The 25,791-nt window shown below is 39.7% G+C and overlaps 1 protein-coding gene across 4 annotated transcripts in view; it reads right to left on the bottom strand.

Moving 5' to 3' along the window:
• ECI2 (enoyl-CoA delta isomerase 2) overlaps positions 1-24,537 on the bottom strand; it is a 29,699-nt gene extending 5,162 nt beyond the window's left edge. The window contains exons 1-7 of one of the 4 annotated variants that reach the window (XM_032182368.1): positions 24,472-24,537; positions 8,641-8,803; positions 7,210-7,308; positions 4,949-5,140; positions 4,023-4,092; positions 2,062-2,164; positions 496-616 (exon numbers count right to left, since the gene is read on the bottom strand). In XM_032182368.1, the coding sequence (XP_032038259.1) occupies positions 496-616; positions 2,062-2,164; positions 4,023-4,092; positions 4,949-5,140; positions 7,210-7,308; positions 8,641-8,803; positions 24,472-24,533 (810 nt within the window). In that variant the 5' untranslated portion in view covers positions 24,534-24,537. Of the gene's footprint in view, positions 1-495; positions 617-2,061; positions 2,165-4,022; positions 4,093-4,948; positions 5,141-7,209; positions 7,309-8,640; positions 8,804-12,019; positions 12,041-12,599; positions 12,626-14,754; positions 14,976-24,471 lie in introns of those variants that run through there. The other 3 variants (XM_032182372.1, XM_032182370.1, XM_032182371.1) reach the window with 3 other exon arrangements.
• Positions 24,538-25,791: the final 1,254 nt, after the last annotated feature.

Below are 25,791 nucleotides of genomic sequence, written 5' to 3'. Positions count from 1 at the left end.
ATTCTGTGCTATGCTTTAATTTATCTTCTGGTTGTGTATTTGGCAAATTATCTTAGAAGGAATCTTGAGCTGGATAAACAAAGCTTTTGAATTTATTTTATAACACAGATTAGATGAAATACCAGATACTGCTCTTCCATTCCATAACAATCTTTTGTCTCTCCCTCCCACACCTGAGAAGGGCCCCTACAATTACCATTTCACATCAACTACCCTTTGCTGTACCCACTGATACCATAAAGAATGCAGTAAAGACTTTCTAAACTGGAGTCAGTACCTTGATAATCGTAGCAACAGCACAGAAATTCCATGCATGTTAAGCACTCGTTGATGTACGATGCTATGCTGGTAATTAATAAAGGTGTCCCCCAATGTGATAGAAAAAGCATTTACACCTGTGTGCTCTTTTCTGTCAGACTACCCTGCAACAAATAACATTTGCTACAGAAGGAGCCCTAAATACTTTTCTTGGGATCAGGACTGTAAAGTACTCACCCTGTCAGAAGCGTAGACAATGTCACACAATCCAAGGAGCGTTACAGAGATCCCAATAGCTGGGCCATTCACCACAGCAATCAGTGGTTTAGGAAAATCAATAAAAGAACTCACGAACTCCCTACGAAGAAGAAGAATCAGAATGTAACAGTAAGATACATCCTAGTCTCTTTCGTAAACCAGAAACTAAGACTGTTTCAAAACAGTCTTAGATACTGCAAAAAAAAAAACACAATATAAGCTACAAAAAATACTACATAACACATATAAAAAATACTACAAAAACCATAAGCTCTATCCTATGCAGCACGTTGTATACCCTGTCCCAAATGAATACTAAGAAGGAAAATAAGAACTATTTCAAATACCCGTGTCTCCTTTCCAACAGAGAATCAAACACATACATGTACAGTAACTTCTCAGTTACTGCAGTCAAGTTCTTAAAATGCCATTTTCTTTAGTGTTACTGAATGCAGCTCACAAACTAAACAGTCTTTGGCTTGATCTATCCACCTGCCTACATATTCATTCCAATTCTACTCTTGCAATAGCCTTTACTTCACAGATTCTATTCTACACTGAAGCTCCAGCAGGTACAAAAATTGTGATGCTAATATAACAAAGAATTCCCCAGTGCTGTTCTGAAGAGGTTTGAGAAACATTGCTTTGTTTCTTCTGACAGCTACTACTTCTTCCAAGAAGTGCAAAATATATTCTCAAAAATATAATCTTTTGATAAAGTGAACATTGTTGTAAAGACTTCGCTTCTCTGGCATCTCTGTGCATCCGTTGTGCTTGTGTAATATTAACAGCTTAAAATATACAGTCTTCTCACAAAATCTAGATGAAAGATCATGAAATGCACGCAAGACTATGCATCATATTAAATACCCTACAGATTACTGCACACTGGAACACTTGCCAGATCCTGCTAACTACTGTTTTTGCAATAGATTCAGAATCCATCATTATCACTTTGTAACAGGCAACTGTGATCCACAGCCAGCTTGCCTAAGAAAAGCCACAAAACTGAGTACTTCACTTGCAGTTCATATTTGAATTATAAATCTTAAATATTATTTGCCTTTCTGTGTATTTCAGATTTTACATCAATTGCAAGTGCTTGAGAAAGCAATCCAACCTGTAAATATTCAGATTTAATAATCACATACAGAAGTAAAAAAGATGAAATCTACTTAAATAGAAAAGGAAAAAGTTATGAAATACACAGTCAAAAGCATGTCTTTGTCAATGTATCTGCATGTACTTTGGGAGTTAAAATCTAGTCTATAGCATCACTGTACTTAAAAAGATTACTTTACAAGATTTCTAAAACACATCACATTTCTTCATTTATTTCAGGTGAAGAATGCTACTTTTCCCACTCTTTTTTGTTTATATACGTGGTGAGCTTTTAGGCACAGTCATCTAATTGGACATATCGTAGCATAAGTGGGGCCCCACTGTCATGTTTTCTAACAATGCCTGCAAATTATATTTTACCCATCACAGTAATTTATGTGTGTATGAAACCAAGAGATTCTCGAGTAATTCTGCTCCAATTACTTGAGTAATTCTGCTCCATCTTTTGCCATCTTCTCCATTTCATTAGGTTTGACATTAGCAAAATTATTCAGGTCATTTCCACTAGTATAGTACTCTCCATTTCCTGCAGAGAACAGATGTAAATAAATGCACCAATGGTTTCTGAGTAGGTAACAGAAGAAAATCTTTCATTTTCTACATTTACAGAAGAATTTAATTCAATGCATCTAATGCTATTAAGTAATTAGAGAGAGTGTCTCAAAGTATAAACAGTACCTTAAAGGACATATACAGTATAAAATGTGTTGACTAATGTTTCATTGAAAAACAAAGGGTTAAAAAACGTTAAATTAAAAAGATTTAAGAGGAAAAAAAATCTATTTTCTGTAACATTGTCAGTTGAGAAATACACATCTTTTCTTTCCCTGCATACCTGCTCAGTGTTTTGTTTTTTTTTCTGAGCAATCAATTCACAATCATTCACATAGTAACAAATTAGAAACTTCTCTTTTTAAACATGAAAATGGAAATGTAAGTTTGCACATCTTCCTTCATTCCCCTTCAAACTGGGAAAGGCTCAATATAACCCTTTTAATATGTTGTGCAAGTTTCACTTTCATTATGACACTAAGAAAACAGCGAAGCATTCTAAGGATAAGAATGACATCACTGCATTGAAATCACGGCACTGAAAGATGTGTTTTTTAATAAGAAACCGATATCCTACTAGGGAAAGTATAAGAGAGTTTGAGGCACCATGAAAACACAAAGAGTATTTAAAAGCTAGACTACATGATTTAATTGTCCAAATAATCCTAGGTTCCGTAAGGACATTCATAAGATGGGACTTCTCATTGTTTAGCACATCCACTACTTTATGCTGCAGTGCTCTTAACGATTACTTGAAATGGGACAGAAATGTTAGGCGTAGGGGCGTGTGCAGTTTACTCCTAGCTACATACTTGCTAGATAGGTAGTTCACACAACTAGAATTTTTCATTCTGTAATGGCTGTTGTGCCTAGCCATCACTACTGAAGGAAATTCAGCGTCCTGGGAATACAAGGGTATTGGTAAAGACAACAGCGGATAAGAATACAGATGCTGTTACCTCAAAAGTAATTGAAGTAAGAGGTCTTAAGCCAAAATTCAGCTCTTGTCTCAACTACTTAGGTAGAACTTCCTAAATACACACCTATCTGCAATGAGGATGGGCCACACAGGCAGCGCTTGCCTCCACCATTCTGTCCCTCCTGCCTTCCCACCATGTCATGCAGTCAGCATCAGACAGACAGACTAAAAGGTTCTCTACAGAATTCAAAGGCTATGTTCCCAGAGCTGCTACATTTCACAGCTGACATGAATTTGGGCTTCCCTTTCACATTATAGCAGCAGTCATCTGGCTGTACACATCACACATCTGGTGACTGGAATACGTGTATCAGCTGGGCCAGGTTGCAGCTTCTGTGGTAAATCCATTCCTATGGCTGCCACAGAAGAATCAAAGTGAAGCATCAGTTTTTCTGATAAATATGTAAATAGGTAAATATGCAGCGTAAGCTTTCTCTTGGGCTTGCCAGAGCAGGATTTGAGGGTCTTCCTTTTAATATGTTCCAATGTATCACAGAAGTAGAGAAAATTGACTAAACCCATAGGAATGAGCTCCAAAAGCAGTAGCGAAGATGCTGCGGAGCAGATGTATTGGCTACTCAAAAGTAATAAAGTCCTCATGAGCATCCCATGTCTATCTTCTGATCTCAGAAAGATGTTTTGATGCAACAGCAAGCTTGCTAAAGTATCTTAAAACACCATCTTGAAAGAATTTTGCCAAAACACTTTCAAAAAAAATCTTTTGTCTACACTAGAGGAAAGAATTTCCCCCCTCAGGTAATTCCGTCTTAGTCTAAACATAAGATAAATAGTTCGTGTCAGTAGTGTACTTTTGCATACAACAAATCTAAGAAAGGCATATTAAGTACTGTACCTGTAATAACTGCTATGGTAGAATCATCTTTGCCAGCTTCGTGAAGCGCTTTGATAATTTCTCTGTACATCTGCATAAAAGGTAAATCAACAAATTAAAACTGTGATGCTGTAAAAGACCATAAAAAGAAGATTCACACTGACAACAAGGAACCTGAGTGACAGTTTAACTATGGTCCATTTAAGTATGAAGAAAATTTCCATACACAGAAAGTTAAGTATTGCATTTGAGGTATTATTTCTGACCATAAAGACATGCACTTACTATTCTCAGACTTCAAATGCAAATCTCAAGGTCAAAATAAGGTCCCTTGGAAAATACACATTCACATTAAACAGTTAATTTTAAGACCTGAGAAGTCGTCTAAATGGGTAAAATAATCAATTAAAGAATTAGCTGCAGTGGGGTGAAATCCCTTTTCTGGTATCTTTGCGGTTCTGAAATAGGATGATCGTGTTACTTCCAACAGGATAAATTTCCTCATGGAGATAGCCATGAGAACAGGACTATTATCTAGACCTACATACGACACTGCTTAGGCAAAGTAGGCTGCATATATGCTGTGTTACAAGCAAGGCTGCAGTCAAATGTTGTCTCCATGAAAGAAGCTAGCCTTCTTGTAGTTTGCCATTTTAATTTAGCACAGACCATAATGTGCACTAATTTGGGAAGGGGGGAAGGAAAGATTTAAAAAAGACACAGAAAAGCCCAATTTGTAAAATATTAGCAGAGTAGTTTGATTTTGTACTGGATCTTCATTCATAGGAGTCATAGGAGTTAACGCACTAAGCTCTCATAAAATTCAGACCATCAGCCTTCAGTCAGTTCTGCTAAACCTGTAGCAATGGCTCTTGAAAAACTTAAGTAACTTAACCAGGAAAGAGAAAACAAAAAAATCAATAAGTCTCCCAAATTCATTTCTTTACCTGATGATTGATAGCGTTTTTCCTTTCAGGTCGGTTAAACATTATCTTTGTGATATTGTTTTCGGTGCTAACAATTATGGTTTCATAGCCACCATGTCTGCTCTCTTTCGGAGAAGCATCTTTTGTCTGGCCAGCAGATTCTGCAGAGATCAGACTTGAGACAAGTTCAGTATATTTCTGTCTAGCATTATCCTGTAATAAAACAAAACAAATAACAATATACAGTTATCAAATGCTGGAATCTGAACCACTTTGTTATGCAATTCGTGAAATGGGTACCTACAACAACAAAAGGGGGAAGAGTGCTCTTCAGGGCAAAACAAAAAGAAAATCTCCAACAGAAAATACACTAATTGAGAAGGGGAGAACATGCTGTATTTAAACACTGCAGACCGTGCTTAAGACCAGCTGGAAAGCAGCAGTAGCAACAGATCTGCAAAATGAAAGATGCCGGGATAATTATGATATTTTTGTTGGAGACCTGTGTCCATCCATGCCGAAGATTACCTGAAAGACGTTTGTCCCTTTGTCATAATTCTCATAGTTACATGCTTCTGGGGGTCTTTTGTTTCTGCTTTCCAGTTGGACATTACTCCAACAAAATCAAAGATTATTATTTTTTTTTAATTTTAGAACACGTGTTGCTGAAATGGGTACATGACATTTTTAAATTGAAGATACTAATTATGATTTAACCTTAGCATGACGTATAAAAGTTTAAAGTATTCTGCCTCCTTATTTCTACAGTAAGCAGTGATTTAAAGGAACTTGTTTTTTCAACCTATTTTCTTGAAAAGTTAATATACTTTGAACACCTCTATAATCTTCAGCATATTAAATTTATTCCCTCTCTACAACAACTTTAAGAATAAGTTCTTTTCCTTAGGTGTTTATTGGCTATTACTAAAAGAAAACCAAACCAAATAAAATGAAAATGCTAAACACACCATCACAGAATCACAGAACTGTAGGGGTTGAAAGGGACCTCCAGAGATCATTGGGTCCAACCCCCCTGCCAAAGCAGGTTCCTTAGAGCAGGCTGACCGGGTAGGCAAGCAGATGGGCCTTAAATATCTCCAGAGAAGGAGACTCCACAACCTCCCTGGGCAGCCTGTGCCAATGCTCCGTCACCCTCACCATGAAGAAGTTCTTTTGCATGTTGGTGCGGAACTTCCTGTGCTCCATCTTGTGGCCATTGCCCCTTGTCCTGTCCCCACAAACCACTGAAAAGAGGTTGGTCAAATCCCTCTGTCTCCCACACTTAATGTATTTGTAAATACCCCCAGAACAACTTTTGTAAATACCCCAAAAAGCCCTCATAAATTTATTTTATTTTATTTTAAACTCCTACTCTTTCTCAGAAACCCTCCCCGGTGATAGCCTGGACTCCCTGAATTCCTCCCATACAAGGATGTTATGCTCATGAAATTATGCAAGCTCATTTAAAACAAACAAATGAACAAACAAACTACACACACACAAAATAAAAAGATCACAAAAAAAACAATCCTGTATTAAGTAATATCTTTGACTGACCAGAGTCAGTCAAACTATTCCTGAACAGCAGACCTAATGCAGTAACAGAGACATGTTATAAACCTTGTTTCCTTCATTTACTACTAGATGAAGAAACTGTGGTAGCTATGTGCAACGTCAGAATTATGCGAGTCTGCATAGAAAGAGAACACCTACATTTCTTTGTATTTATGTTCTTCCTGCTTGCTTCACTTGAAAAATACTTTTCTAAAGGTATTAAGGTATGCAAGGTATTAAGAAAGTCAGGATATACTGATCAAGCATAAAAAGGAGCTCTCAATACATCATTTTTACAGCCACTTTTTTTCTAGTCTTAGTCAGCAGTATAAGAGACCAACTTCTTAAAATGACAACATTTTCAAAATCATACTGGATTCACAGATTTGTTCTTTGTTTTAAGGAGTCGTAAGAAGTGAGAGACTCAATCCATTTTTCTTAAAGGGAACAGCAGAATACAACATAGTACAAAAAACTGTTTTTTATTAAAGTCACTTTATATATAAGACCTTTTATACTGACACAAGCTGTTATTGATAATTTAAATTTTGCAGGAAAAACACCTCAAAACTCTTTAGTATTGAAATGGCTGTAGAATACAGTGCAAATCGTTGTGGTGTCTGAAGCAGTCACTCAACTAACAGTGTATGTTTAGACATCAGCCATTCATTCACAGATTAGGCACTTCAAGACAGAGTTCAGCCAAGTGAAATTACAGGTATTGTCACCTGAGACAAATTGCCAAGAGAATTCCATGCATCCCATTTGGCTTTCTTGACAAAGTCCAGCATACCTGGCTTTGGAGAATTGCAGGGACCCTCAGTAGCCTGAAAAGAGAGTGAAACAAATATTTAAACCTCTGGTTTTGTTTCAGGTACCTTGGTAGAAAAAGATGATGACTGTTAGGACTGTTACGTGCTCACAATACAGAATTCATCTCTGAGACAGAAGGAATTCCTAGTGGCCAGGCAATATTCAGACAGTTCATATGCCATGAAACATCCACTGTCTGCTATTTCCTAACACCTGGTATTAGGCCTTCAGATGTATCTAACCAATATGAAACATTCGTTTCCAAGATGCCCACACCTGTAAGTTCTCAGCACCTTATTTCAAAATTGTGGATTTTTTATATTTAAAAACAGAATTATAAACTTGTAAGTTGTGTGAACTAAGAAACCACTGGATAAGATCTATGAAGTTGGATCTCACTTCAAAGTTAACCTTAGTATGAGCAAGAGCATTGGAGCAGTTGACCTGCAAAGATTCCAGAATTCCTGAAGTATTTTACGACCAGTTTTCCTGAAGTAAAAGTACAGTATCAGAGAGGTATTTAGAATGGAAGATGAGAAAGGACACGTTTATGAGCTCATTATTATTAATTAGTGAAATTACCTGGAACGGTCTACTGTCTTTAAGTTTTTATTTTAAGGAGCAATTGATTGTCTTCTTCAGCGTAAGAAGCCACAGCATGTATTAACCCTGATCCACAAATGCTTCCCCAGATACCAGTACAAATACCCTTAAGAGCAACTACTACATAGGTCTGCTTCCATGGGTAGTAAAAAACAACCTTCACTCAGGATCAACGTGGGAGAACAGCTTCTTGAATTAAAAACAAAACAGACAAAAAAGCTTGCCACAACAACCAAAAGCGACCTTCAAATATTTACATCACTGTAGTATAGGACCAGTTGACTGACAATAGATGAAAAATTCAAGAGAAAGCATGTGGCATTTTCTTTTTTTTTTTTTTTTCCAGGCACAAGCAGTTTTCCTGTGTCATTGCATCCATGTATGCTACATTATATGGAAGGCATCACAAACTGGATGTAATTTGGCTCTATTTCTTTGAATAACAGTTTATATTCAAATCATGGTTTATAAGATGTAATAGTTCTGGCCACATGTAGAATTCAGGCAGAGCCTGAGGGATTAGCATTTCAAGAATATAATTCGAAATTATATTTTTTTTATTGTTATATTGTTATATTTATATAACAATTGTTATATAAATAACAATTTGTTATATTTATATAACAATTTGAAGAATTTGTTAAGACAATACGTTTGAACAACTTGTATTTTAATCATATATTTTACAGGTCCATCCCCTCAGCTTACAAATGCCTCTTACAAAAAACGGAACTTAAGCCTACCTGTTTAAACAAAGCATAGAGTTTCAACTTAGTTTCATTCCCTGGATCCTTTTTCAAAAGCTTCAGCTGTTCTTGAGCCTTTTCAAAGTCTTTCTGGCTGACTTGCATGGTGGCTGTAGTCATGTGCAGGTGAACTGCTGGAATACAAACCGCTTGCGTTTGCCTGTCAATAAGTGGGAAAAAATATCATTACTTGTTTTTTGTTTAAGACTAGGAGAGAAACAAATATGCTGTTTTTTACGGCAGTTAAAATAAATGCAAAACAGCAAATATTTTACCTGCACCGATCAAAACAACAAGAAGAAAGCTAGGTATTAGAAATTACAATAAAGTTGCTTTAGTTCAGCTGCAACATAATTAACCTTTGGAGATCACCACAGCTCACACCAGCTCTCTCTGGTATGAAAAGTGCTAGAGTCATTGCTGCCAGATGACAACAAACAAACCATGCAGCAATACAGCAGATGATCGTATACTGCCACTAAATGGCAGCAGCAGTAAACTAATACTTTGCTGTTTCTAAAATAAATCAGAGTCCTACAGGTTATGTCCATGACAAATGAATACAGAAGTAAATATACATTTAAATCTCTGTACACAACCGTAACAGCTTTACATGTCTACGAATCACAGACTATGCAGCTTGTCTGGTTTTGTTTCTTTTTTTTTTTTTTTTTTTTTGCCATGTTTTTGTCATGTTTTCAAATTCGTGTGCTTTTATCTCCAAGTACTGTAATCTAAAGGCCTGGTTCTCCAATGAGGACAACAAAAATGAAGACTAATTTCAAAGTGTACTTTAGAAAAGGACTGGTTATAAAACATCCCATAGACATATGAAATAAATAGGCCTAAATATTCTGGAAGACCTTTCCATCAGGAAAATGGTAATTTCACCATAAAAAATACAAATTATAAAAAAATCAAAAACAAAGTAGTCTAAGAATTTTGACTTGTTTCAATATGGCAAAAGCATGCTGTCTCAGCCTTCTTTGGTTAATTTACAACATATGTAAATATATTTACTAGTTTAAAATTGTGAGCATTGTATGTATCAACGTTTCTTCTCTAGGTTCGTAAAAACAAAAATCTTTTCCCATTCTATTTTATGGACACAGCCATCATGATAGAACATCATACAAGATAGATGTCATAGTCACATTCGAAAAAGTAATGATTATCTAAAATGCAGACTTACGAAATGCTTAATTCATTAGCATTTCAGTTACAAACCTGAACTTTAAAATCATACCTATCATGAAAATTCTGCCATTTCATAAGCACATAATGAGAATTTTAGAGAAATTTAAAAGTGCTAACTATTTGTCAATGAGGATGCCAAAAGCATTGTCATTGCTCTTATAAATACAATTTATTTTCTGTTGCAAGCCAAAAAGTGCAGGCAAGAAATGTGAAGAAGGCCTGCTATGTGCAATTAATTTTGTTATTCTTCCATTTTACAAAGATACAAGATTTTGTAAAAATGTTTGGAAGATCTACTGGTTTTGTTACCTATTAGAGCCCTTCTGTATGAAGGAATCCCTAGGTTCCCACTGTTTACCTATCTGGGGCTGCTGATTTTGAATGACAAAAAAGGAAAGAATATTTTCTGTTATATACAGAAAACAGCAATAGAAACCTACACCTTCAATGATTAAAAAGAAAGAATTCTAGTAACTCCTTCAAAGTCTTATGCTATTAAAAATAAATATATCTGAATAACACAAAATGGAATTGACTACCAAAAAAAAAAGGGTGGTGTGCACAGAAAGTCTGTTTACTTCAGTTGATCAGACTTTATTAAAACAGCCCAGACAAATGTGGTTTCACCATCTGCCAGTTCAACTGGCATTCAGGCACACTGGTGTGCTCAAAGACAGTGGCAGGATTTAAAAATTTACCCCTCACCCGGCGGAGAAGCTATTCCATCAGCCTGTGGACTTCACGTTCAGCATCAGTACCAGCACTTTCACAGGAACAAGTGTGTCCACGTGGATACAGACACAAGTTTCTGAATACTAAGCTTCTTTGTGTGGTCTGTCCTGAAGTCACAGAACATGATGTTCACTTTCAGATCCTACCCCCAAGTGTGTTTTTAAAATCATGTTTACAGGAAGAACAAAATGAGAGTGCAGAAAGACAATTTTTATTTTATTTTTAAGCCATGTTGGGAATTACTTGGATGCTACTGCTCCCAAGATCATCTGTGTATGCAGCACAATTCTTTGATTTAGTTTTACACCATGTATGACAGTCCTGACTTCACTATAGCTTGAGTCCAGTCACATAATACTTTAGATATTATACATGTAGATAAGCTTTAAGAATCTATTTAATATACAATCTGACAGTGACCATGTTTTTGTGACCATAAATGAACGCAAGTTGAGGATAGGAGGAGAGGGCAAAGGCACAGCTACCAGTCTGAAAGTACATACATATGTATATGTTCAAGGTTAAGGGAATATTGGATTTGGCTTCTTTATTAAGGACACAAAGCAGGTAAGTTAGAAGAGGAGAAGCAACCAACTGGGTGAACAAAAAAAAAAACTGGCTGGGGAGAAGTGGAACAATCTTTCAGTGAGTCTGGACACAGAGCTACACTCCTTTGCTTTGTTAGTTATATCCAGTTTTACTTCTCGGCAACAATATTTTTGGGGGGTAAAATAAATAATCTATCCATCTCAAAAACTATCTTTTGGTGTTATTTTTCTCTTCCTTACCCACTGGTTTGCCATAGGAGATCGTGCAACTTAGCTGTTTATTAAAGTATGGCTATAAAAAAGCCCTCTTCTTTCTATCTCTTCCCTGCTGCTTGTAGCTCAGTTCTCTGCAGGGTATCTATGATTCATTCCTTTCTCTATGCCTTCTGATCTCAGAGAGTGCTCACCACGTATCAGTGACAATCACCAGTTTCCAAGATGTTAAGGCTAAGCTGACTGCTACTGTTTCTCTATTAAAATAACAAAGGATGAAAACACAACAGAAAAATTAAGTTATCTCACACTTCACTCATCTTGGGCAGGCCCTCGTTCTTCAGAGGGCCACACAGATGGCAGGAACAGAGCTCCTGGGCTCCACGCAGATGATGTGAAGAGTGGGGAGATGACTGGACCCCCTGCCAGCACCCAGCAGCACGGCCACCACTGGGACCACACAGCAACAACCACAGGGACAGGGGAGCAAGAGGCTGCTCAAGCACACCACACACAAACTGCCTGCCTCCATCCACCGCTCCCCTGCTGGGGCACCGAATCCTTCCTACTCCCTCAGCGAGCAAATCCGTGACTCCTTTTAGTGGCCTCACTCAAACGGTACAAGACTTTGCTGAAACAACTCAAGGCAGGTGGAGAGGGCCAGAGAGAGAGAAACGAGGACTCACAACTTGGCAGAGCAGCCACACAGTCCACTACAAATGCCTCTGTGCTCCTGCAAGATGATTCAATTGATACTTCGCAAGCTGCATATTCTGAAAGAAGAAATAAATCCTGAGTAACACTGCCTGAACCTGCAACATCCAGGCTGACAATCACAGCAAACTTATTTCCGTGCCTCGAATATCTGCTTGTTCCTATCTCACAGTCCTGCCATTCATGCTGTTCTCTGTATTTTTCATGTAAGTGTCCCTTACCCTAACAAACATTTGGACATGAGCTCTTAATTAAGACCTTATACTTCAATTACACTGAAAGTCATTTCTCACTGTTTAAGTGATTAGCCAAGACTGCAAAGCCTGTTAAAGAAAGAGCCTCTCATTTCAGTATAGTTTTGTTACTTGTATAAGGTCTTCTACAGAGCTAAAAATGCCAACTTCTTGTAAAACACTGCCCAATTGTTTCCTAACTTTTAAAGCAACTCAGCAGTTTACTCATTAAAACACTAAAAATAGAAGCTCGAAGACCTTTTTGCATAGGAAACATCAGATATGCTCAGCACAACAAATGAACGGATATACGATATACCTGAACTCCATCTTGCCTTTCCTTAATAAAGGTTTTCTTTTAAATTGTAGTAGTTCCTGGGGAAATAAAGCACAGGCAAAAGCAGTTAAAAATCCTATTAGGATTATAAGCAGCGGGTGGTGCTAGAATCTCATGGATTTTAAGCTCCTGACAGAACTAGAAAATGTTCATTTCACATTACTGTAACTAGCTTTAGGGAGAGCAAGAAGAAAAATAATATGACGTGTTATCAGACAGCAGTAAGTGGTACTTTATGCTGTCACTGGGATGAATCCTAGAACATATGTTTAATGTAAAATACGGCTCTCCCCTCTATATTATGTGTAGTACTTCAGATAATATATGACATCTCTTCTTTGTCATGATTACTATCACAAGGTGCTGCAATCCTTTGCAACATCCTTTCCACACATCTTGCACGCAGCACAGCGCCCACCTCTTGCCATTTCACCCACACCTAGTGTTACCCCATCAGAAAATGGCAATGTTTCTGCCAGTGTCCTTCCCAGGCAGAGAGGAAACGAAATAAAAATACTGTTGAAACAAAATACCTCTGCTGCTGCTGCCACTACAGATAGAGTTGTGTGGGTCTTGTTTTTCCAGATAAACAAACAAAACCACCAACAAAAAACTGAAGCAAGGATACAAGACAACCCGGTCCAACATTAGTTCATTTACATGAAGGGAAGCAAGAGCAGAGCTGGTGGGAAAGGCTGCAGTTGGAAAGAACTGCAGCAGCTGTTAGAAGTGAGGTTCATGAAGGGAACAGAAACCAGTATTTAAACTTAAATCTGAGAAAATCAGTGGCCCATGGAGGAAAAGAAATTCAGGCTGAGACACTGACTGCTCTTATTCTTGACGTGCACTCCTCCGCCCCAAGATTTCATTTCAGCATCTTGGAAGGAAAGGTTCAGAAAATCACATAACTTCAGCTCTTAATTTTAGTCTTGCCCTTCCAAGTTTCTTCTCTAATACTGGGAAACGTGGAATAATCGAATCTGACACATAAACACCTTCCTTCACACCTTCTGACATCTTGAAAGAGCCTTCCCCTGCTTCCACAACTAACTTGTGTAAAAACTTCTACTTCCCCTCATGTGTATTCATCTCTTTCAGGAGCCTCTGTATTGAAACAGAAAACAATTCAGAGCACAGCCCCATGGAATTCAGCCTCCATTCCGAACGTGGAGAAACAGAGACTGTCTCAAACAAAGTTGCCTACTCAAATCTCAGTAACTGGGACATTTTCCAGCATCTAGCAACTACAAAAGAAGGAAATGCAGTTAACTGAGTTGCTGGTTCAGCCCTGCACTGCTTACACCTGCTAGCATGCACCCTGACAGCAGGTTTGCAGCACTTGAAGTTAGTAGGTTGCAGCAGGTCAGCAGGCAGAGCTGTTCTGTTTCTTCCTGCAGCAAGAAGCAAGGTGCAGCTGACCAGGCTCCTGCAGAGACATATCAGAACAAACTCATCACCTTTTGGACCAAAACCCAGTAGCCTAAAAAGTCTTATCACTACCAAAAAAAAAAAAAAAAAAAAAAAAAAAAAGTCTTATCATTACACAAAATCAACACATTTGACTTACTTGATGAAATACATTTTGTTAACCATCGTGATAATACAAAGGTGTTGATGACTCAGTAGACAGAACTCAAGTTCAGTTTTCCTAAAACTCATTTAAAAACCCCCTACTCTCCCTGTTCTGCCATCACAGTCCTTGGTAATCCTCCGTTATTACACTGTGGCTAATGTGGAATTAGTAAAATGCATTACTATCAGATTATAAGAAAACTTCTAATGCTTTGGTATTTCCAGTATATCTAGTTATCAGGAAAGATCAGTGCAAATACTCTACAATCAATTCACTCACTGTTGTTTTAATAAACAGAAAGAAATGGAAGTCAAATTATTTCCTCCTTTACATTAGAACAACTATTGAAATGTTCTAAACACAAGTTTGGTGTACAAATCCTTATCAGCTTTTAATATTTTACCCTCCTACACTATTTTGACATACAAAAGCTAGAAGATAATGATGTGTCTGCTGGCAAATTGAAGTGCTGAATCACTGTTGTTGAGTGTAAGTGGCTCAGCTGCACTCGATAGGATTTTTTTCAATCTTAAAGAATAGCTGAGAATCAAAGATCTAGATTACCATTCACTGAGGCCTGAAATGGGCTGTTCTTTGCGCTCTGTACAGGCACAGTTAATATTCTCTCATCGCAGCTGCTGGGAGGGAAGCTGGGATCATCTCCTGAAATCTCTGTAAGAGCTCTTTTTCTCTCCAGCAGACTTTACGTTAACTGAACGTGGTGGCTGACAAACACCAGAGGATTTCCTGTACATCCTCAGTCCACGTAAAACATCTCTCCCAGCAGGAAGGTTTTCAGATAGATGTCCTCTGAAACACATTTGGAAGTCATAAACACGGATGTTAGCAGAAAAATACAAAGCTGCGATACCCATCTGTGTGACATTCGGTGAGAATCAAAGTTTACTGCGGTATTTGGAGACCAACAAACTCAACACGTTCTTTGTACATCCAAGGTGACCCTCTCACAAAACAAACACTCAGTTTTGCTGCTAATGGAGAGAGGAAAAAGCCATTTTTTATTTGGCTTCTGGGGATGAACCTTGCTGACTGCGTGGAAAGCAAGAAAGTGTGTTCATTGGTGTTAATACCTTTTGGCCAAGGCAGTTAGGTTTCTGACAAGGACACAGCCAGCTACTGAAGCCTCCCCTGCATTAGAAAATCCACCAACACTACTGCTAGCTCCGCTGAACCACTGTATGAAGACAAACTGTTTGTCTGAAGCTTACTTTCCCACGTGAATCCCTGACACCTAGGTACAGTAAGGACAGGCACAAGCAATACTGAACAAGCTACGTGACAATAACAGAGCAGGATTTGTCAACAGCTTATGCTGGACAAACCCAGGATTCTTGCAGAAAACTAAACATATTACATCTGAACACGAGGTAGTACACTGCTTTTGGTTCTGGCACTATTTCTGGAGCTCAAAACCAGACAAACTTACAGGTGTCCTCCTGGCAGCTACCAGTGGCGATGCAACGTGCCGAGTCGTATCGGCTTGTGCTATCCTTATGGGGATTGAGGAAAACTGTAGGTCTGGGAAAGCAGCTGACAACAAAGGTGTGTTTCATCAGACATCCTACTGACAGTTAAGAAAAACAACACAAAAAACACCCAAAAGATTCTTCTGTTTCAGGAACAGGGTTGGTATACTGATGTGTTGAAGCAGGAAGCCTCTTACAAGTAATATTTATCATTGTATAGAACGGCACCATATTTAAAATAAAAATGTTTTTGAATGTATTCATTTCCATTTCAATAATACACAGTGAACCTAATCCTCAAGAAATCTTTTTTAATCCCAAAGAAGAACTGAATCTCCTCTGCTCAGCGCTGGTGAGGCCATACCTGGAGCACTGCATCCTGTCCTTAGTACAAGAGATGGAGCTAACGGAGAGCACAGCGGTGGGCCGTGAGGCTGACAAAGGGACAACTGCAGAGTTTCCTTCTCCAGCCTCACTGTTTTCTGCACTGGAATAAGATCATTAGGGGGAAAAAAGGAGGGGTGGAGGAGAAAGTGGAAAAGTGAAAAAAAAAATTGGGGGCAAAAAAGAGAAGAGAAAAATGCTTTCCGTCTGGCGAGTCAGATGCCAATAGATGTCACTTTCATGAGCAGTTTAAAAGGACACAACCATACTCAGAAAAGAGAAATGTGTGTTTGGTTTTGTTTGTGTTTGTTTTGTTTTTGGCAGTGGCTGGAGGGGTTGGAGGTTGTTTGCTTGATTGATTTTAAATCCAGCATTGCACTACCACCATCAAAAAGCTACCACGAACTACACATGAACTATACAGTCAGACAGCACCGAGGGCAAAGTTGTGTTTGTTTCTAAACCAACACGGTGATAATCTCTATTTAATCTCTGATTAAATGAAACTTTAGCCATTGACTGGATCACAGAAATTTCTACCTGGAGTACTCCATGTTATCAGTTAGAGGTAGCTTTATACATATAAGAAAATAACAACATGACTAAACTTTACACGTGTTCTTTGGATTTCAGCACAAGTGCAATCCATCTATCTACTGAATTTACTGCTGTCTAGTATTGTTACACTTTTTGTATGTTTTTATGAAAGTCAGTACCTTATGATCAAAGTGATAAAGGTATTCGTTCTGTAATAGCGCTTAAGATCTCTTTTCCACAGTTGGAAACTACTATGACCGGTCATATTAAAACCATAAACTGATTAAATACTGTTCTGATTATTGTAAGAATTATTTTTTCTTTGATATCATTGCTTTCAGAGAGAAAAAACTACCGCCAGGGTATTTTACTAACCAGGATGCTGACATATTATCAAGTTGTTTCACTTTGCTTTTACATGTTAATCACCGCCAGACATCCCCAAAGCTAAACAAATAGCACTACTTATTCAGTGACTTAAAGCCTGAATTTTGATCGAAAAAAGAAGCCTTCCAGAACCCACTCCAAGAGAGCTTTTCTTTCCTCTTTCTGGTGGAGCATATAATACCAAATTACTTGGCAATGATTTCTTGTTCCTTCGTGAAATAAAGGATGGCTTAACAAGACCTTTAAAATCTCAGCTCACAGATCTTGCTGAAGTTTACTGATTACAGTCTAAATTTTATTATAATGAACTTCCAGAGAACCTGAACAATGTTCACTGTAATCAGTGTGCGAGTCACAACAGAAAGGCTCCATCATTTACTACATCGGAATAATGAAGAAATATCTGATCTGAAGTGAATATCAATATATTTGATATTTGGGCAGATTACTTCACACCGATCATCATTTACATTTTGTTTGTTTGTTTGTAATAGAACAGTCAGAAAAAGGGGAAAAAAACAAATATTCATATAGTGAATACAGTAATAAAGTGGAAAAGAGAATAGAGTGACATAACCAGTTCAATCTTCCACGTGTATTTATTTACTCTAACAGTGAAACATCTGGGTTTTACTTTGGTGTTATTGTAAATGGAAGGGTAGCTGCAAACAAGGCTCATTACAGTGAATTAAGTCTGCATATCGAGCCCAGGTAGAACAACATATTTTGCACTAAGAAGCCTGAATTCCCAACATTCACGTATTTTTCATTCCTTACTATTTGCAATGTTCCAGAGATTTAGTTAGAAATAAACAGACCAACTTCCAGACACCTTGGCTTGATATCGACTGTGAACTCTCGGATCCGGCTCAGTTCCACGCCGTTAGCAGACCCAAGTTTGTTGTGGTTCTTTTCTGGAGAACCGCAGGTGAGGCCAAACATGGGGTCAAAAGTTGCAGGCACAAAAGCAATTTCTACTGCCAGTAACAGAGAATCCTGCAACAGATCCAAAGAAGACTAAGGCACGTTAGCAAACCGGGGTTTTGAGGATATATTCTGATATATTGCCGAGGGCAACAGCACAAAATTCCAGTTCTCCTCGTGTGAGTGGAGAGGCTGCACCAGGGAGTGAGAGAGGGCAGTAGGGAAGCAAGTGACAGCAGCTGCTGCCACACAGAAACAGTGTCTGCCAGCAAGAGGGTGGGAAGGGAAGAGGCGATATTATCCGAACAAAGCTCCCAAACTGTGTGTGGCCATATCCAACTACAGCTCTGAGTAGGACTGGCAGGCAGGACGAGACACTGCCACTGCAGCGACACAAGGCAGCCTGCCTCTGAGCTCCCTGTGGCCAAACCTGGGAGACCGAAATGGGACAGAACAAGAGATGCCACCACACTTACAGGTCACCTCCCGGATGGTAACATGCTTCAAATGGGTTTTCCAAAAGGTGAGGCTTGGACGTGCGCTGGGTGTGCTGGCACCTGCAGTTAGCCCCAAATTAGCTCTCCAGCCTCCTCACTGGAGAAGTTTCCTCACAGCACACGCAGTCCCAGGGTAAAGACAAAGCCCCTGGACCTCTTCCCAGAGCTTTAAGTCTGTCTGGCTTAGTTAACACGATAAGAAGGAGGGCAGAAAACAGCCATGAGGATTGCAGGAAAAGAAAAGGAAGAGATGGCACCTAAGTCACTGGTGAATGGACAGCTTTCAAGGGTTTTAACATCCTGCTTTGCCATAAATATATCAAAAGGACATTGATATCATGATCAAAGAACACAACTGTGCTACCAAGTAAAGGACGAGCAATCCAGAAGGCAGGTTCAGCTCGTTCCCAGCCAGAAGTAGAAGAAGGCTGCAGAGACTGCATACGGACGTTGCTATTGTGCTGGGACTGTGAGTACTGTGCTGCGCTCCTGCCGTGCGGGTGGGCTGTAAGCCTGCAGATGCTGGGTCAGAAGATGATGCTGGCAAGCAGTGGAGAGATTTGGGACACTGTTCAAGAGCCAAGATGGAAGTGAACTCTAGCCCTTAGACTGCTGCCTCCCAAGCCGAAGAGCAGATATAGTAGTAGAGGCGGATTTACTGGAAGGATAAAGTATTCCAGGCATCTGCAGAGATCAATAGGGCCACATAAGCAAGAAAAAGCCAACAGCTTAAGGGTGAGTTAACTGTTTTTCAATCCACATTATTTGAAACACTAGAGCTTAATTGCACTCCTTTGAAAAAGGCTCTTCAGTATTGCTGAGAAATGAAAGTAGTTTGTAGAAAACTCAGTCCCTGATAGACCCTGACCTCCTCTGAAACTGCTGAGAGGACCATACCAAGGAACAGGGCATGTTGTTGGGGTGTGTCTACACTGCCGTCTTAGTTTGGATCAGGAGGCTCTTCTCGGAGTAAATCTCTACCTTGTTTCCAATGCCATTCCCCTAGTTTGTGTTGCAGAGCTGTCTCACGCATACGTGACAGATTGCTTCCAGATTAAATGATCTCAGATGTCCTCCAGCTGCTAACAGGCACTCAGGGCTAGGATTGTAATACAACTAGCATGAAGTGAACCCTCAAAACAAGGCTAGCACAGATGCAGGTTTCCCACCAACAAATGTTCTGCTCCTACCAGGCTACCCAGCAGTGACTGCAGATACAGCCTGTCTCACAGAGCAAGTTGTGGGGCCTCTGATCTTAAACAGCTGGATGTGAAGCCTGCTGGATGTGTGCAGCCTCATGTTCTGAGCATGTCTGTGCCAGCTTCCCCTGTTAGACAGATTCAAATTGGAACAATTACATGTCGTGATGGAGAAGGACAAGAAGTGGGCAAATGGGAGATCTTGCCTACTGAACACACAACTCTGAATCTGGAACAATTAAGAATGCCCTAGTTAGAATAAAGAAATAAGAATTTAAGAAAAAATCTTGCATTTTGTCCTTCTATTTGTATGACTGTTCCTCTCCCAGTGCTCCAAGGATATGCCTTGTTTTTATAGAATCGCTAAAGGATTGCAAAAAGGGTTTCCTAGATTCACTGGCATGGCAAGGCTGTAAATGTCTTTGATATAATTCTTCCAGTATGCCCATCTGGTGTTTGTGATATACTGCACCTTTTCTCTGTATTACCAAAAGCATTAAATCATTATTAGTATTTAATTATATGACATTATTTCACACACAGAATCTTGCTACTTCAAATACTAGCCTAAAAACATCCAGTAGTCCATATTTTTGTTTTACAATTTAGAATTTCTTTCCCTCTCTCTCACTGTAGCAACTCAGCTATATTAACATTATTTGTCTATAGAAAAAAATGCCTGAAGAGTTGATTTTTATTTTTTATTTTTTTTAATGAAAGTGAAGTCATGTCGCTTGCACAAATTGCATTCTCTTTGTTTCTCCAGGTATCTTAAGATGTTCATGTACATACTTCAAATAATTTCTCACAAAGCTTTGGGGAGAAAAATATCACAATTCAATGGCCAGACTGCATAAACGACTGGTTTCCTGGTCAAGATGTACTCATTCATAATTGAGATGCCTAGGTAAAAGGATACCTAGGTAAAAATGAGTAAAAGCATTCCACTCATGAAAACATGCATTATAAAAGTTGAATTTATATGTTGCAGCAAACAGTGCATTGCTGGTATTTAACCTAGTGTTATGATCACATTACTTCAGTCTCTTACTTCTGAACTCTCTTACCCAGTATACTTAACATACCAAATGCATACTTCTCTTTAACTGGGTATTTATTAAGCCATTTTTAATAGGAAGACAAAATTCTACAAATTAACTTAGTTTGCGATTCTTATTCGTATACAGCAATTTAACAGTGGGATTTCCCATTTAACCATTTTCAGTAAAATGAAAGTGTCAATTGTGAAACTTTAAGTCTACTTGCAAGTCAAGCCAAGTTCTGCTTCACACAGGCCAACTAGCACCAGAGATGCACAGCTGCCGCAGTGCATACTACTGCATGTGACACTTTATTTGGAAACAAGTAAAAGAGATAAGTAATAAAGGCACACAGCAGGCAGCATTACATCAGTATTTGAAAAGCTGTGCTAAGCTGGAGTGTTCTCAGCAGGGAGCCTTAATTAGTTGGACACACAATTGTGCTCATTTTTAATAAAAAACACAGAACCGTTCATTATTCTGCATATTACAATACAGTTTCAGATGTCTTACCACCAGCCTAACTGGCAGTTTCTTTGGTGGTTGAACACTTGCCACAGGAGACAGAAAAATGAGGGCAAAGACTCTTAAAGAGAAATGCATCAAATGTAGGTATTCCACTTCCACTGGGTTCAAACACCTAACCCAGAAGCACTCGCCTTTTTAAAGGAAAGCGATCTCCCTGGACTTACGATGAAAGAAACATCTCATCTTGTGTGTTAACCATGTACATACAAGACAAAGAGAGAACTACTCAAGTTCATTAAGCAGCACAGTTTAACGGGACCAAATACCTGACCTTGGCAGGTGAGAGATGAGACTGCCCAGAACTGAGGAAATGGCAGGCATTGGAAGATGAAGAACTTCACCAAGCTTTTAAGCAATGATGGGAGACACCCAGAGTTCAGACTTCCACGTATAGGCAGCAGTTTCATAGGGCCGTCTAGATCTCAGTTTTATATTTAAACCGTATCTGTGAAATGTATCTTCCAGACTGTCCACAGATTCTAAAAGTTGCAGTTCACAATACGTGAGGACTCTGACATGAAAATTCAAAAGCAGTTTTGCTTATCTGGCCTCATCTTATTCCGACAACCTAACTACATAAAGCACGTACACTTGCACCAAAATCATCATAGAATTTTTCAAACAAAAATCCTCTGCTGTTGGTGGAAGTGCACCTGAGCTTCCCAGCCCAGAAACCTACACAGAGACATAGAATCATTAAGGTTGGAAAAGCCTTCCAAGATCATCCGGTCCAACCATCCCCCTACCACCAGTATCACCCACTAAATCGGGTCCCTAAACACCGCATCCAACTTTTCCTTAACGGCCCTCAGCGATGGTGTCTCCACCACCTCCCTGGGTAACCCATTCCAATGCCTGACTACTCTGAGAAGAAATGTCTCCTAATTTCTAACCTAAATCTCCCCTGGTGCAACTTCAGGCCATTTCCTCTAGTCCTATCGCTAGTTATCTGCGAGAAGAGGCCAATCCCCAGCTCCCCACTGGGGAGCGCAGTAAGATCTCTTCCCCCAAAGCCAACTGGTTTACAATGGTTTTGCAGCCCATACATCAAAGTGAGGGAAGTGTTGTGAATGACAGAGATATCCTATCTGAAAGAGCTCCTAAATAGTCCTGAACAAGCAAAGGGCAAAGGACTAAGGGGCACTTCCCTAGGGGTCCTTGCACTTACTCCAACCCTTTTCTTCCTCCCACATCAGGCCAGCACCATCGATACCTTACACACTGAGCAACATGGGTGTGGTGTAGGGATCATTTCTCTTATGGACAGGCCCATGGACCTACCTGCAACCTGCACCTGTGGGTCTGTATGTACACACACACACACAAGGACCACAAACCCTATGGAGAGGAGCACCAGCTGTACACAAACCCAACCACAGTCTCTCGATACACCCTTTTTGCCCCTCACATATTTTCTCCAAACTTTTCCCTCAGGATTTTCCTAGCGAGGCCCAGAGCCTCAGGCTCAGCCCTGACCATAAAGGAGGTTGGCCCACTAGAGGAGCTCCACCATCTTCCGGCCTCAGAAAGCCACATGCTCCTGAGGTGACCTCAGAGCAGAGATAGCTTCAAGATGAGATGAGGTTACCAGGGCTCCTGCCTAGCCAAGCTAAATAATGCTGAGAGAAAAAGTTCCACAGCCTGTCTGGCACTGTGATAATCTATTTGCTGGGAAATAGTCCAAAATCTTTTAGAAGGACACTTAGAATCAAGTCACATGCACTTATGTGCAGGTTTTAAGGTGTTTACATGAATGACTAAACCAACAAAGACTTCTTCTGGAGTTGTGGTGAGAGTCTCTGCCACCCACCTTGCAGAGGGCTTACATAAGCACTGCTCAGTGGCACTGCCTGCACCAGAGCCTCTGCACTTCCTCACTGCATGGCTCCTTTCTTTTCTGAAAGCAAAGCCGCCAAGGCACAGCTGCTCAGTACTTGCAAGTATTGTTCTGGTTTTCAACTAACACACCTGAAGGATGCCACTGAAATGGACAAAAGGGCACTTTTTAAAGGACAAAGTGGAAGCAGACAAATTAAGATCACTGTTCAGAGCACTAGATGTACAGTGGAACTTTAACAACAGTTTTAATGAAGTATTTCTTAAGTTGATTCAAGGTTTTTCAATATAGTAAGAAGATGCAGTGCTGTTTTTGAGTTTAGCGTTTGCACATTTGACATCTGCAACAACAAAAAAAAAAACAAACAGGCATTGGGGTGAGTAAAGGAGGTAACAGTAAAAAAAATACAGCAAAAGTTAACTTTTGTATTTTGATACATGCACAGTTTCTCATAGAAGGAAAACTATTAATTATACATATATATATGAAAAGAGGCAAAGAAAATCAGCCACTGAAATGGTGAATAACTTCCCTCAGAATTTCCAGCTGCAGCGTCTCCTATGTCAAGAAATTCAAAGGATAAGTTTGCCTCATTTCTGAGAGCTTCATGGCCAATCTGAACACAGAGACAGAATTCTAGAAACAGGCAGGATGGATTAAAAACTAGAAATCCAATTGACTTCTGCATAAGCTATAAGTTAGGAATATCATAATAAACATTGCTGGGAAAGACCTAGGTGTGCTCTGATTATTTGTGACCGAAGAAAACACATCACAAGCAAGTCTTTTAACCACTTCTCCATCTTCTTGCAAGATCCAGCAAAGGTGAGTTCGGACCCCGTCCCACTACTGGAGCTGTGGTGCTCTGTAAGTATGCTAATCACTGTTTTATTGCCAGGAACTGTATTTTGTAATGCTGATGAATTGTGCCAAAGGTTACAAACAGCTGAACTGCACTCCTTTTGACAAGCTGCCGCAACTGCAACAGTACCATCATTTGGTGTTAAAACAGTGCTTTATTTTAAAAAAGGGGGGAAATCTGCAAGAACCACAGACAGATTTTTATGTGAATATTCAGCAAAGCCTTTCACATCATAAGCGTGTCTAAGAATAAAAAATCTCAGTAACTTCCAGATCATCTGCCAGGCATACCAGTAAAAGAAATGATCAAAGCAGCACAAACTTTAACCCTGCTTTCACTCTTCCTAGTCACACCTGATATCTGTCCAGAGGAAGACTAAAGGAACTTTCCAAGAGATTTTTGCACAGATACGGGTCAAGGAAGTCAAGTCCAAGGCTGTGCCTCTACTTATTTTTAACGCGGTGCTACTATTCAGTACACGAGCAACACCGGTTAAGTAGTCTTTTTTTGTCACAGCACACTAACAGCAGTATTGTTCTGCAAGCCTATCTACAGCATACTCTGGAGGAAAGGCCGGGGAAGGAGCGGCGGGGGCTCACCTCGCTTCGCAGAGAGACCGCCAGCACAGCCGCCGGAGCAAGGTCAGGGCCGGGGCCGCCATGACATGTGGGCGGGCGGGCGGGAGGAGCCGGCAACTGCGGGCAAATGGCGGCCAGCGCCGCCTTACCAGCTCCCGCCCTGCCCACGCACGGCACCGCCTCCAGCGCGGAGGGGTGGCCGTCAGGGAGATGGGATGAGAAGGGAGAAAGGGGAAGGGAGGAGGTTGAGAGGTGTCTCGACGCCATAAAAACCGAATCGAGCCGGTCCCCGGCTGGGACTGGTAGTCCTGTGGGAGGAGGTGGTGCCCCGCCGAGCCCCCAGAGCCTTTTAGCGTTCTGTGGCACTCTGAAGCGATGCCTGCAGTAGCTGTAAAAAACGCACTTTTGGTAAAAGCAAACATACAACCAAACAAATAAACACAAAACAAATAAACACAAAACGCCAGGCTGTGGTGAAAAAGTGATGTGCTAAGAGACCGAAGCTGAGCAGTGTGGTAACTGGTGCGCGTCCTGTCAGCCATCTCACTCCTAATGCTGCAACACAAATCACAGGAGCGGTTTATGAAAAATTATGAATGTGAAAGCAGAATTACTCAACAGGCAAAAGTCATGGGCTCAAATCAGCCTGAAAAATCACCTTGTAACACTTATGTGGCCTAATCTGACCCCAGTGCCTCAGGAATAGCTGGTGTGGTGCAAAGGTGGGATAACTGCTAGTGTCACCCTGACTAACTTCAAGGCAAGAGACAGAAGTATTTATTGTCAAGGTTTTGTTCTTTCAGCCTCAGCTCCTGACAGTACATTTAACGTTTCCTCAATAACGTATCTGCTCAGTGAAAGATGTTTCTGTGTTCTGTCAGGTGCTGGAAAGATCTTCCCAATTTGGAGACAGTTCTGTCAATCTCCTTTCATAACACATCCATTGAAATCGTCTTTTAGTCTTGCTATATTTTTCTCCCCCAAAGTAAATGCATTTAAGAGTTTGAGTTTTCCCTCAAAGATGAACATTTCAAAACCATTAATTAACTGTGGGGTTCTCATTTCTTAAGTGTTTGATTACAGTTTTCCAAAAGCATACGTAACCATTCGGCAACTGTCTGCTACCCAGGACGGTAAGGTGAAATTAATTCATGTTTGCAGAAGACATTGAAAGCATCCTCCAGAAGGTGGTGTGGTACATGCTATCGATGCTAAATCCTTACTTAGCCATAATCAAGAAAAAACTCATGGTTTTTAAGTGTGTACCTCATTTGACAGAGAAAGGGTTTTGAATTCATAAAACCAAAACTATGGGTTAATTTTTTTGCTCAAAGATATGGG

Source organism: Aythya fuligula, chromosome 2 (assembly GCF_009819795.1).
Source record: "Aythya fuligula isolate bAytFul2 chromosome 2, bAytFul2.pri, whole genome shotgun sequence".
Taxonomy (NCBI): domain Eukaryota; kingdom Metazoa; phylum Chordata; class Aves; order Anseriformes; family Anatidae; genus Aythya; species Aythya fuligula.
Note: the sequence above shows the minus strand (reverse complement) of the source record. Positions and strands in the feature narration are given on the sequence as shown.